General features: G+C 32.0%; 2 protein-coding genes across 2 annotated transcripts in view; one reads left to right on the top strand and one right to left on the bottom strand.

Moving 5' to 3' along the window:
* The first annotated feature begins 2,729 nt into the window (after positions 1 to 2,729).
* On the top strand, positions 2,730 to 4,742 carry ND-SGDH (NADH dehydrogenase (ubiquinone) SGDH subunit). The gene is made up of 3 exons (XM_085185763.1): positions 2,730 to 2,913; positions 3,006 to 3,216; positions 4,389 to 4,742. The coding sequence occupies exons 1-3, from the start codon at positions 2,759 to 2,761 to the stop codon at positions 4,593 to 4,595; spliced, it is 573 nt and encodes a 190-aa protein (XP_085041889.1). The 5' UTR covers positions 2,730 to 2,758; the 3' UTR covers positions 4,596 to 4,742.
* A 562-nt stretch (positions 4,743 to 5,304) lies between these two features.
* The window catches only part of LOC146539128 (uncharacterized), a 51,142-nt gene continuing 43,207 nt past the window's right edge, over positions 5,305 to 13,239 (bottom strand). Inside the window, exons 3-8 of the mRNA XM_085185762.1 lie at positions 10,242 to 10,304; positions 9,052 to 9,249; positions 8,327 to 8,453; positions 7,616 to 7,809; positions 6,752 to 6,903; positions 5,305 to 6,655 (exon numbers count right to left, since the gene is read on the bottom strand). Of these exons, the coding sequence (XP_085041888.1) occupies positions 6,184 to 6,655; positions 6,752 to 6,903; positions 7,616 to 7,809; positions 8,327 to 8,453; positions 9,052 to 9,249; positions 10,242 to 10,304 (1,206 nt within the window). The 3' untranslated portion in view covers positions 5,305 to 6,183. The remainder of the gene's footprint in view (positions 6,656 to 6,751; positions 6,904 to 7,615; positions 7,810 to 8,326; positions 8,454 to 9,051; positions 9,250 to 10,241; positions 10,305 to 13,239) is intronic.

Here is a 13,239-nt window from a genome sequence, read left to right as displayed (position 1 = left end):
ATTAATAGTCAATTAGAATATTGTTTAACTGTCTGGAATCCATATTATGAAACACATAAAAACTGGTTAGAACGAATTCAAAAAAGTTTTTAAAAATGTTATCTTCCAGAGATCACGAAGTACGATGACTTATTAAAATATTATAATATGTTAAAATATCGCAGAAATATTGCCGATCTTTGCTTTTTACACTAATTAATGTCTTGATTGTTCAAAGATTTTAGGTGAACTTAATATTATTACCCTTAGATTGAATGAAAGATCATGTATGCAAAATTTCAAAACGAGGTTCGCTACAAAAAATTGAGGCCTAAGTCCACCACTTAATAGAACTTTGAATGTTAATAATAAATTAGCGCAAAAATCTGAATTTGATGTTTTTAATCATTCCTTACGTTTGTATAAAGCAAAAGAAAAAATATTTTATATACGTAATAAAGTTAAAATCTTAATTTTGGGTTTGTATTTTGTTATTTTTTTTTTGTTTTATGGTTAGCTATATAGCAATAGTGCAGGCTGCTAAAATTAATTACTTTTTAAATGTTTTTAATTTTAAGTCTTTTAAATTTTTATTGTATACTTTATTTTAATTATGCAAACAAAAATTCTGAAATGGTCAGCGAATAAAGGCTTTATTTATTTATTTATTATTTATTTATATTCAGTAGTAAAATTTGAACATTTAATTTTAATTTAAGTACTAGTTATACATTTATAACTGTGTTTATGTTACAAGTTTAAAAGCCTGTTTTTGTAGTATGTAACGTTGGCTTTCTAATAAATAAATTAATTAATCTATTGTACCCTGTGCTTACTTTCAATTTTAAAAAATAAAATAAATAAATCAGCTTCACGCTGTTTCCCACACACAGCAGGGTAGGCAGAGGGAACCTAGTGTAACACTCTGTTACACTAGGTTCCCCACTTTCTGCCGAATTCTGGAGGCATTGCGTGTTGAGTGGCAGAACTCAACTCCGCGCTTTACCTCGACACCAGAGCGAAGAAATGAAAATATTAATTTAAATAAATATTTCATCTCCTCGAGTGTGGATCGAACCCATAACCAGCTGGTTTTTACCTCAAGTTTGGTCTCAAGTTTCATTCAGTTTTAAACCTTAATATTTTGCTATTACGTGTCAGTTTCGCATTTATGTTTATTTTGTATTATTAAATTTCTTTTTCCATTCTGTAAGTGTAAAATTATTCCCTCTTTTTGAATGTATTTTGTGTGTTAATTTTTTTTTCACTTAATTTGGAATTTTAATTTCACTCCGTAATTAAATATATCAAATATTATTAAAGGGCGATCAGCGAAAAAACTATATAAAATTCTGTATATTAAAAATATATAATACAATAAAGTGTATATAAAAAAATATATAAAAATAATTGTATATAAAATAAATTAATAAATAATTACATTTTAGTAGCAAGATATTGTAATTTAACCTAAAATGTTTTCGTAATCATAACTATAAAAGTAGTCGTATTAAACTTACAACTGCTTATGAAGCATTTGTAACTAGTTACAGAAATAACTAGTTTCTGAAACTAGCTACGCGTGTGTCCGAAACTAGTGATCACTGGTTATGCTTAAAAGACGTTACGGCCCATGTCTACGCGCAACCAAAGCGCGCAACGGAGCTCAATTGCTCAGTGTAAAAATCAATATTGTACTGTGCACTAGTGTTGCCGATCAATAGTGGACTATCGATAGGCTATCGATATTTTATAGATAGTTGTCCGATAGAAATACTATCGATATTATAATCGATAGTATCGAAACTATCGATAGTTCAAAAGGGTACAAACTATCGGACAATGCAATACTATCGATAATAACGATAATTTCGATACTATCTATTCAATCGGTACTATAAATCGTTCTATCGATCGCATGGGCTTTTTTAGATTAAAACTATCGATTGCGAAACTATCGATAGTTTGGCAACACTAGTGTGTTGTCTTTTTTAACTCTTTTCTTGCATCAACAGGTCGCATGTCTATTTATATAAAAAGTACATAGTGTACATGTATATTTAATTCAACTGGATATGCAATAAGATCGATATGTCAAAATTATACAAGTATTATATATGTGTAAACATAATAAGTAACATCGTTATTACTACCGCTGTTAGCGTAATAGCAAAAGTATTTTCTATAAAATTTACTTGAAGATTCAACTTTGAATTAAAAATTACCTAAAAATTACATAAAATATACCTAAAATTAGATCCTTCTGATTATTCAATAAACATCAATATTTCTTTAAATCGAATTAAATTAAATCGTAACCGAAGTGTAACAAATAACATTTATATTTGAGTAATTAAATATAATATTATTTTAAAATCAGTATAAATTATAGTGTAGGTAGTGAGTGTAATTCTTATTTTTGCTAATATTTAAAGTCAAATGTAAATAACTAAGTGTTATGCATGATGTTATATATTGTGAGGGCTCCGGCCCTGATCGTAGGACTTATTAACGTGATGTAGCGTATAGCCTTCTGCAATAAATGGATTATCTAAGACAAAAAAACACTTTACAATTCAGACAAACACAAATTCTTGTGGAGATACCTATAGACTAAAAGAAATTGCATTGAAATTTATTGCCTGTGACGATACATCATTGATTGGTTGATTTCTCGATATATGGCGCTACGATACATCATAATTAATTATCTGTAATAAAAAATGTCATATATACTGACATATGTCAGTTGTCACTGTCAAACTTGCAATTTACAAAAATGGTGTCTTGGAGTGCGCTAGGTCGAACTTTCGGCACAAATTTATTTAAGAACAACATCACAGCCCCATACCTTGTAAAAAATGTAAATTTCTCTGTAGGCAAAGCCCTTAATGGAGATCATGGTCACAGAGTTATGGCAATGCAGCCATCAAGGTATAGTGGGACTTAGTGATTACCTAACCAATTTTAGTTTATAATTTTAAACAAATCAATTTTAAAGTCACTTTTTATCGTTTATATTTCAGATGGCAATGGCACAAATTCAAGGATATGTTCCATTTCTACCTAATGGTTGGATTAATTCCTGTTGGTGCTATTATTTTTTACACAAATGTGTTTATTGGACCTGCTCAGTTGACACCAATTCCAGAAGGTTACGAGCCCAAGCACTGGGAATATCATCGTCACCCAATAACAAGATTTATTGCTAGATACGTTCATAACAACCCACAGCAGGTGATTATATGTTTGTTTATTATAAGTTAATATTTTTATGGTCCACGACAATTGACTCCAATTTGGTGTGTATGGAACTATGAATCTGAATCTGATTGGAAACACGATCGTGGTGTTTTTTATTGCTTCACTCTGGTAATATAAAAACTGTACAAGTTCCACCAATGATCCACCGTCTTGAAAAAAATGGACTTTATATTTATATAAAAGTAGTTTTGTCCTAGTTATCCTTTTATCCTGTAAATTCCCAAATAAACAGCTCAATGCTATTTTTAGTATTGCAGAATTGGCATAGTATCTACTCTCTAATACACAATTTACATTTTATTTTTTCTTTTATTAGCTTCACACTATAATCCATATAAGACAAAACCTAGTAGCAAGACACTCCATTCTCTGTTTTCCCTCTATATTCAAAATATTGCATGTTCACTACTAGAACAGCTAATGCTATGATTTATCTACCAGAGAGGGAAATGAAAATAATTCATTCCTCAGAGTTAGGATTGAATTTACAACAATTACTTTTGCTACCAACTATTCTGTCATAAACTTCTTCATACAGTCATCATGCTTTTTATGTCACCTTTCTCCAACATTGATACTGTGTTTTCAAGTCAACCGAGGTCTCCACCTTACCCCCTTTACCACTCAATTTCTCCTTCATATATATATTACTTATTGCCTTCATAAATATTTTCTTAAATCTCTACTTATCATACTTCTCAGATATCATCTACATTCAAATTCCAGTTTTTCAAATAAAGTATCATGATATTTAGAATGATGTTAACTAAGTAATAATATACAATACATAATAAACAACAAAGATACTGTTGTGGTACAATCAAAGGGTTTTACCGTAAATGTGATGGTTATCGGTTTTTTTCCCACTTTTAAGAATAATTATATTATTTCGATTTTTCACCAGAATGGTGGACATACAATGACAAACAATTTTGGAATTATGTAGAAAGAGTTATATGATACAGAGTGTACAGAGATGTAGATGTACCTTTTCCATACCCTGCTATGCACAATATAATAAATATAAAATATATGTTTATTAATACTAATCCACTTGTGTGTTTTACACAATTTTTAGCTTTACTAAGTGCTATGTACTTAAAAATAAATTAAAATCTATATTATCTTATTTATTTTCTTTCTAGGATTATGAGAAATTTATGCATTACATTGATGAAGAGGCCCAAAAGGGAAAGCTGAGGGCTTTAGAAAAGGAAGTACAAAAGAAAATGGCTGAACGGCTCGACTACCAAGCATATTACTACAGGCCAATGGTTAACAAATACCTCAGAATCAACAAGAAAGTTGGTGATGAGATGTTTGACCGGCACGGTGATAACTTTGAGGAGTAAACAAGTTTTTATCTAAATTTAGTTATTTAGAAATCAAGTGTATAGTAATCCACATTATGTAGAACAAGTGAACAATATTCTTTTGAATTTAGATTGTTACTTTTATCCTGCCTTATAATTTTTGTTGGAATAAACAATTTGTGAATATGTAATGTTTTATTTTTTTTATCATTATAGTATTTTACAATAGCATACATACATAATAATATGTTTATTTTTGGTGCATTCTTATTTAAGCTTAAAGTTTTATATAATTTTCAAAAATAAATGTTTTATGGAATATCTAGATCGCTGCATGTTGACAATGTTGACATGTAACCTGCTCTAAATATATAAAGAAATCATGTCTCCAATCGGCTCAAACAAATATTTTCTCAAAGCAAGTGGACTTGATTTTTAGCGTGATTTTAAATATTGTTTAAATAATTATCAAATGTACAAATATATTGTCAAATAATGGGGATATTTACGAAAATTCACTTTTAGTATTTTAATTATTTATATTAATTTATATTAAATATCTCGCTTAATTTTGGCGCTGCATGATATCACTGAGATAAATTGCAACTGGATCTTGTAATTTTTTTTGGCAAAGGTTGGTTTCTATGTAGGTACTTTTGTCAAAATAACTAAGCCTAAAAAAAACTTGTTTTGTTCATTTTAATTTTGATGGTATCTATTTGGTGCAGAGAAGTAATTAAAACACAACTTTAGGTAACATTGTTATTTAATTTACAGGAAATTTCTAACGATTGACAATAGATCCCGACATTTGGGAGCCTTATAAAAGAAATTTTAACACTTACATAAGTTCATGCTAACTCAACTTGATATGATTCTAAATTTTATTTTTTAAAAGTTAAAATGATTTTTGTATGGGTTCTTTAAGCAGAACTTGGCTAATTTAATATAACAATAGTTTTTCATATTCTAGAACATCAGCTAGCTGTATTATACTGTACTACAAGAAGCTACGAAACAAATCAAAAGGTTTCGAAATAAAAGTGTCTAGCTTGTCTAATATTTATTAAGAAAACAATACAACTAAGTAATACGGGTCGGATCACAATAAGAGATGTGATAAATAAATTCTTTGGCAATACAGTCATGCACAAAGCTCTTAACTACAACTGTTACACACGTATTACAAAACGATATGGTTTTATCTCCATCTTCAGTCTTTGCAGGTTGTAGAGTTCCAATTATGACCCAACAATTATTTATTTAGATTGCTTTTAATTTTTGGTTAAATAATAAGTAACATTTCAATAAATTATATAACAACTCCATGAGAAATACGCTGATGAGCTACTTACTTCAGTAACATAATCAGTTGCTATATCTACCTATTCTATCGCATCTATTTCATTTATATAATATTGTCTTATCATATAAAACAATATGGAAAAACAAGGAGTAAAAAAATAGAAATGAAATCATGCTAAGTAATTACAATAATTTATTTATAACCCTAATATACGCATTTACAATATTCGTAAAATTTATCCCTTCTCCATAATAACGATTTTCGAATCTAACATCTAAAGACGGCTAAAAGTTTCTACTGTGTAAAAATTTGAATGTTATATTATTTACTCTTTTCTTTCTCAGCCTGCGCTGCAAGTTTTGCCTCCTTTTTGGCTTTTTTCTTTTCCTCTTTCGCTAGTAGCTTGGCCTGTCTCTCTTCTTCCTTAGCTAGAAGCTTAGCTTGCCTTTCTTCTTCTTTGGCTTGTAATTTAGCTTCTTTCTTAGCTTCTTTTTCAGCTTTTAGCCTCAACTTTTCTTCTTTTTTCCTTTCAGCGTTTTCATTCTTTTTATTATCATTGCTCTCGTCTTTCTTGTTTTTATCAGTTTGTTTTGCGTTTTCATCTGTTTCTTTCTTTTTCTTTTCATCTTTCTTGACTTTTACTTTGGGGTTTTCTTTTTTCTTGTCAGTCTCTTTGCTATGGTCTCTTGATATCGGGGGGTCATCTTTATTTGTGGGTTTTAATGGTCGGAAAAAATGTTGCTTATTTTTTTGTGGTGACGTTTCTAACTGAGTCACTATTTTCTGAGCACACCTGAAATAAATTACAAATTCCAGTCACTATTGTGGATTTTCATTGTGTTTTTTTATAATAAACATGTTTACTATACTACCATAAACAATGAAATACCTAATTCTAGTTGAGGCTGATGCAGCCGCAGCACTTTCTCGTCGGCCTTCACGAAATTCTCTCTGGAATTCCCGAATAGGCGGCAATCTTCCCGACGGTTCACCTGCTGGTCCACCTGTGTAGCTATGTACTTGATAATCTTGCAATCTTGCCTGTAAAAAATATTTTTTACTCATTATATTGGATGTAAAATATACAAATATCTTATTATAGTCTTATTGGAAATGGTTATTCTTATAATAATTTATAATAGGAAACCAGAAAGATAGAGGCCAAATAGATAGAGACCATTCGTGACACTGGGGTACAAGAGTAGGACTGTAACCGCGACAGATTGTAGATTTGATTGCCAATAGAGCAAATGAAATATTTAATATTTTTATTTCTCGAGTTACGAGGGAAAGCTCGATACTCTCGGCCTCATTCTGGAGGCATTGCGTATTGAGTGACGGAGCTCAACACAGCACTTTGCCTGGTCACTAGAGCGACACAATGAAAATATAAATATATTTTATTCCCCGTAGTGGGAATCGAACCCAAAAATGTCGTATTTATAGTCGCACTGTTAAGCCCCTGCGTTACCATGGTATTATTAATTATAGGCTTAAAATAATTTAGCTGATTTAAATCCTTAGATGAAGAAGAATAGCTTCACATGGTATCCCGCATATAGCAAGGTAGGCAGAACTGGTTCTGGAACCTTCATTCCACGCTTTCCGCCGAATTTTTCAAGGCATTGCGTGTTAAGTGGCGTAAGCATCGAACCCACAATTATCACGTTACAGGGACACCCTTGTATCGCTGCGCTGCTACAGCATCTAAAAACCTTAGATGCTTGCCTTAATTGTGTTTTTATTGACAAACCTTCATGCTATGATGCTGAGACCGTCGTAGCGAGTTCGACGCCGGCTGCCGTGGTCTCGGCGGCGCGGACGTGGCTGGAACCCGGGGCACAGCCCCCAAGCATGCCCCGCCACATTTAGCTCCTCCGCACAGCTTTGTAGAGCAGCCAGTGTTGCTCACGTTGGCCCCACTGTTTGATGATACGGATGATACTCCTGTAAATTAATTATTGATTAAATAGAAATTGATTAAATAGAAATTGATTAAATATTTATGTATGGGCTACAGTCACAGAAACAGAACCAGAAACGTAAAATATATTTTTCATAAAGTCATGACATAAAATTTGAAGATTTTAACATAGCATCTTCATCTGACCTAAATTCTAACGTCTTTGTACTGTTTTTAATATTTAAAGAAGCTCAAAAAGAATAGTTAATGAAAAAGAAATTCCTTGCTCTTTGGGAAGTTTTAACGTTCTTTCTGTAATAGTGACGTAAAAGAATATTTTTTAGCTTCCAACCTCTTGCAAAAAGCTGAGTACTTCAAAATACTTAATTTCCTATTTTTAGAGTTACTTACTGCTTCTTAGCAGAACAAGGAAATGTTTCCCTTAACGTAGATCGAACCCAGAACCATTTCATATAGCTATTGTCATACAAGGTGGCATAAATACCCTAAAATTTAGTATTCTTGTAAACATATACCTATATAAAATACTTAAGATCTTACCAGATAGAGATGATTCACCGCTGGTAACCGAATATAGAGAAGCTGAGGCAGGAACTGAACGGGCGCCAACTGAGTATGATGAAACAGATCCTGGCACGCCCCATGACTTGCCACTGCCACTGGATATCTGAAATGATGTTTTTGATATTTTAAATGTTTTATAATCAACTAAATAGGTATTTAGTAAATATTAAAATTGCTAATATTTATTGATGAATAATTATGACGTTAACATGGCAGTTAGTTTAATGCTATATTTGGAAACAGTAACTACCTAAGTATGTGCACAGCTTTTATATTGATACAAACTAGTGTACACAAGAACTACAAGATTGTAAGTAAGTATTTATTATTGACTTAAAAAAAAATGATTTTAAGCGAAATCCCAAGACCAATTTAAATAAATAAATTATTTTTTTTTTAATTCTTTAAATTTACATTATTTTTGTACAGTTTCACGATGTATACCGCAAAAAGCAAGGTAGACAAAGCGGACCCGGGGACCTAATGTTAAGACACTCCCTTCCCATCAAGATATTTCCGTTCCCCCATTTTCCACTGAATTCTAGCGGTATGGCCTGTTCAGTGGTAGAACTCAATCACACGGGCCCCTGAGTCACAACTGGCCTCAAAATAAAACTTCTAACATTTAATTATTAATATGTAAAAAAACATTATCGTGAAAAATATAATTTAAGTATAGTATATTTATAAACAATAATCACCTGCCAACTTTTACTAGACACAAGTCGCGGTGCCTGTCGCAGCCGCAGGATCTTGGCGCGGCAGATGACGCAGCGTAGCGGCAGCAGGCGCTGGCTCACCGCCATCTGGATGGTCTTCACGAAGCACCGCCGACACACCACCCGGTGGCCGCAAGGCGATGTCTGCATCGTCGCCTTTGCATTCACACATATTACACACTGTAAAGATAATATAAATTGATTTTTAGATTATACTATCAAATAGCTTTTACATAATCAAGTTACATAAAAATTATTAACTTATATACTATTTTTATTATTAGATATATAAAACACTCCACGGACATTTCCTGTTCGTTCCTTTTGTTTGTGTGATTTTGAATTTTTTTTAAATTTATATTGTAGAATATCTACTCCTTTATTTATATAATGTAGCTTTTAGGCTAACTTAATAAATATACTCTATAACACAAGAAGACAAAATAATTATTAAATTCGATCTAGTAGTTGCTGAGATTAGCGCGTACAAACGAATAAAATCTTTCGCTTTATAATATTAGTATAGACTAGAGACATTAGGAATAACAGAATTCATCAGAAACATTTAAAAATCACAAAAAGTCAATTGAATGAAAGTACAAAATCTAACAATAGATTCTCGTACTAGACCGTATGAAGACAATTCTTTGGGATTACGTGCATGATACTCGTATCTGCAATGTTCGATGTATTCAGCTGAACAGAACAATGCTCCACGATCTATATCTACCTACTTGGGGTATATTTCATAGGTTTTATATGCCAAATGAAAAAACTTTAGTTTGTGACCGAATTCCATAAATCGATTACTTTCTAATTTTTGGATGTTTTCCTTTATTTGTACTTAAATGAGGATTTAAACTAAAGCTAGCTAGAGCAAGAAGTTATCCCATTTTATAATTTTTAATCAACTTTAACTTAATTACGCAACTATTTTCGTACAAAACAACATAAACGTTCTCATCTTTAGTTAGATACCTCCACGCGATCTTAAAAAATGTAGACGGACAGACAAAAAGACAATAAATTGGTAAGATGATATAAGGGTTCCGTTTTTTTCTTTCATGACACCTTAAAATTGATTTTTTTCGTTATTAAATAGAGTTTTATGCTACCAATATGCACCAGCAGAACAGTACCTACATTTATTTATGATATACTTCAATACTTACTTCTTCTTCCGGTGAAGTGGCTAGCTCTGGTTCATTTTCTTCCAATTTGTTGAGCAATTTATCCTGAAATAAAAAAAATATCTTTTCAGGGTGTATCTATTATTTGTCACCACAAAATAGATGCAGATAGCACTTTACGACCTGATCTCTGTTATTTGGACTTTTAGTACAATGGCACTAATATCTCAAGTTATTAAACTTCATGTATTTTGACATTTATTGTACTAATTGAAGCTATATTATTTCAGGGTAATAAATTATAAAACTTAAGGGAAAAAAAAAATAATAAACATAGGCCCGTATTTATAAGCCGAATTTGAGTCTGAGATCGATCTTGATATGCCGTTTTCATTCATAGTAATGTAATTGATTGATGAATGATTGAAAATTGCATTTAAAGATCGATCTCAGATTTGACAGACAGGTCAACACGCGGGGACAGAAAAATGGGGAACGGAAGGTACCACAAGGTTCCTTCTGCCCACTGCTAGTTTGAACCTTAAACACTGACAATATAGGTAATGTATCTCAGTGCTTATGCTATGTTAGATCATCTAAAAATATAATATTCCTACACAGAACAATGGATATAAGGAAATAAATAAATAATAAATATATAGCTAGTTAGTTAATGGGCGATATTGTCATAATAGAACCACTAACAATTACATTTATTATATACTAGCGGCCCGCTCGCGGTTGCACCCGCGTGAACTATGTTATTATTAATTTCTGTCTCCATGGCTACGTCCTAGTGACGTCTATGCAAAATTTGAGACTCCTAGCATTTGTAGTAACGAAGTTTCATACAAACTTTCGACCCCAAAAACAACCCCTTAGAAATCGAATTTTACAAATTCCCGTCTTAGCGAGCACCTACGTCCTATAAGTAACTCCTATGCAAAATTTCAGATTCCTAGCACATGTAGTTTCTGAGATTTCGTGATGAGTGAGTGACCTTTCGATTTTATATATATAGAAGATAAATAATATATATAAATATTATAAATGGTGATTAGCACTAAACTATGTAATATATGTACGAGTATAACGAAGTACTAGTTTCAAGGTTTTATCTAGAATTTATTTTCAAATTATGTACGGAGAGTGTTTATTTTTTGCATGTTTATTGTTGTTTGTCTAATGTTTTTTTTTTCAGCTTCACTCTGTATCCCGCATGTGACAGGGTAGGCAGGGGGAACCTTTTGAGGAGACATTCCTTTTCATACTTCAGATAGACAAAAATAAAAAAGCCTTAAAAGAGGGGTAAATTTTGGTATCAAAGCCGCTAATTTCAGTAAGGTATGAAACGAAAGGATTCTGGCCAAGCTAAGCCTGCATTTCAGAAAAAAGCTCGAGACCGCAAATTTTTGTACGGAACCCTTTGTGGGCGAATCCGACTCGCGCTTGTCCGGTGCTTTTTAAATATTATTCACGTATTTGATTTATTATTATTTGCTAGATGAACCGACGATCTTAAGAGGTTGGCGGCAAGCGGGTGGGTCCGAAGAGCTGAGGGTCGAGTGTGAGTGATGGCTAGAATGAGGCCTATGTCCCGCTGTGGACAATCGATGGCTGTCGATGATGATGATGATGATGATAAGATTAACAATCAAGTAGTGTTGATGTAACTTATACTATTTATATACTTACTTATTATTTGCGTCACTCGGAATAGGGAAAAACCAAAGTTAATAACAGAGCTCTCTGCTTTTTTTAATATCCTTATCATTAATTTCCGTAAACTCTAACATGCAATAATGTTGCTAAGAGGAACTCAACTACATTTTTTTTTTGGCTGACCCTTAACGGAATTTTAATATTCTATTAAATAACCCACTGTGAATGAAATATTACCTTATCGATTGCGCTTGAATATGATTAAGACTTATAAGACAAAATATAAGAAATTTAAGTTAGTTGAATTATTTAAATATGAATTATTCCTTATTATTTTTAAGAAAGGATGAAATGGAAGATCAGCTTAAATGGTAATAGCGTAATTGAAAAATGAAGTGGTACCTACATCTGAAAAGTATATTCAGTAGAGTTTTATGTAAATGCATATTATCGCTGGTAACAAAGTGAAGGGTGCTTTAGCTGCACTGATGAGACGCTGGAACGTCAGCACAGCTGCACCATAGCTGATAGAATCCGCTATGAAGAGAAACACTGTATGAAGAAGTTGATGACAATGGATGAGGCAAAAGAGGTATGCAGGGAGTTCAAATAAATAAAAGACTATTCTAGAAAAACAAATAATATTCAAAGTTTTGTTGTGCTTTGCTTTGTGTATGATAAAAACATATATTTTCAAGCAAATTATATATAACTAAGTATTATATTTAAACTACTAAGTAAGTTGTTGCTATTGCACACTTTAAACAAACCCCAAAAAAAAGTATACATTTCTGTAGCAGTTGCTATTCTGGTCAAAAGATAGATATAGTTACAAATTGCACACGTTTAGATCTCGGATGGATAAAGAGCAACCAATATAAAATTGGTTTTCTTTTGCATTCACTTTAAAACAAGCGGTGGCAAGCGGAGAAAAGAGTAGAATCTATTCTAGAATGTTATTCTTAAATAATTTATTTTATTAACATCGTCAACGGAATATTCAAAATTATAAAACTGTGTGCCAGACATGGACCAAAAACTATTGGACGGAAAAAGGTTCTCAAAACTCATATGATAACTATGAAAATCCAAAATTTTACTTTTTAAGTATAGTAATACTTTTTTTCAGCATCCCCCGTGTGTAGCTCTGCTACATATAGGATAAGCAGAGGGAACCTAGTGTTATAACACCATTCCCAATTACTATCGAATTAGTACCATAGCGACGAAATAAAAATATTAAATACTTCATTTCCTCGATTGGGAATAGAACCTATAGCCTGTCCTCCTGCACCTCCACCACGACTAGCCATACTAACATGTAATTTCATTTTTAATCAACGTATTACAAAATACTAAGAGTATACACGTAAAACAT

This window comes from Heliconius melpomene, chromosome 5 (genome assembly GCF_056956725.1).
Source record: "Heliconius melpomene rosina isolate 202511_hmr_F chromosome 5, ASM5695672v1, whole genome shotgun sequence".
Classification (NCBI taxonomy): domain Eukaryota; kingdom Metazoa; phylum Arthropoda; class Insecta; order Lepidoptera; family Nymphalidae; genus Heliconius; species Heliconius melpomene.
The sequence above is the reverse complement of the archived record's forward strand: the minus strand, read 5'-3'. Positions and strand labels throughout refer to the sequence as shown.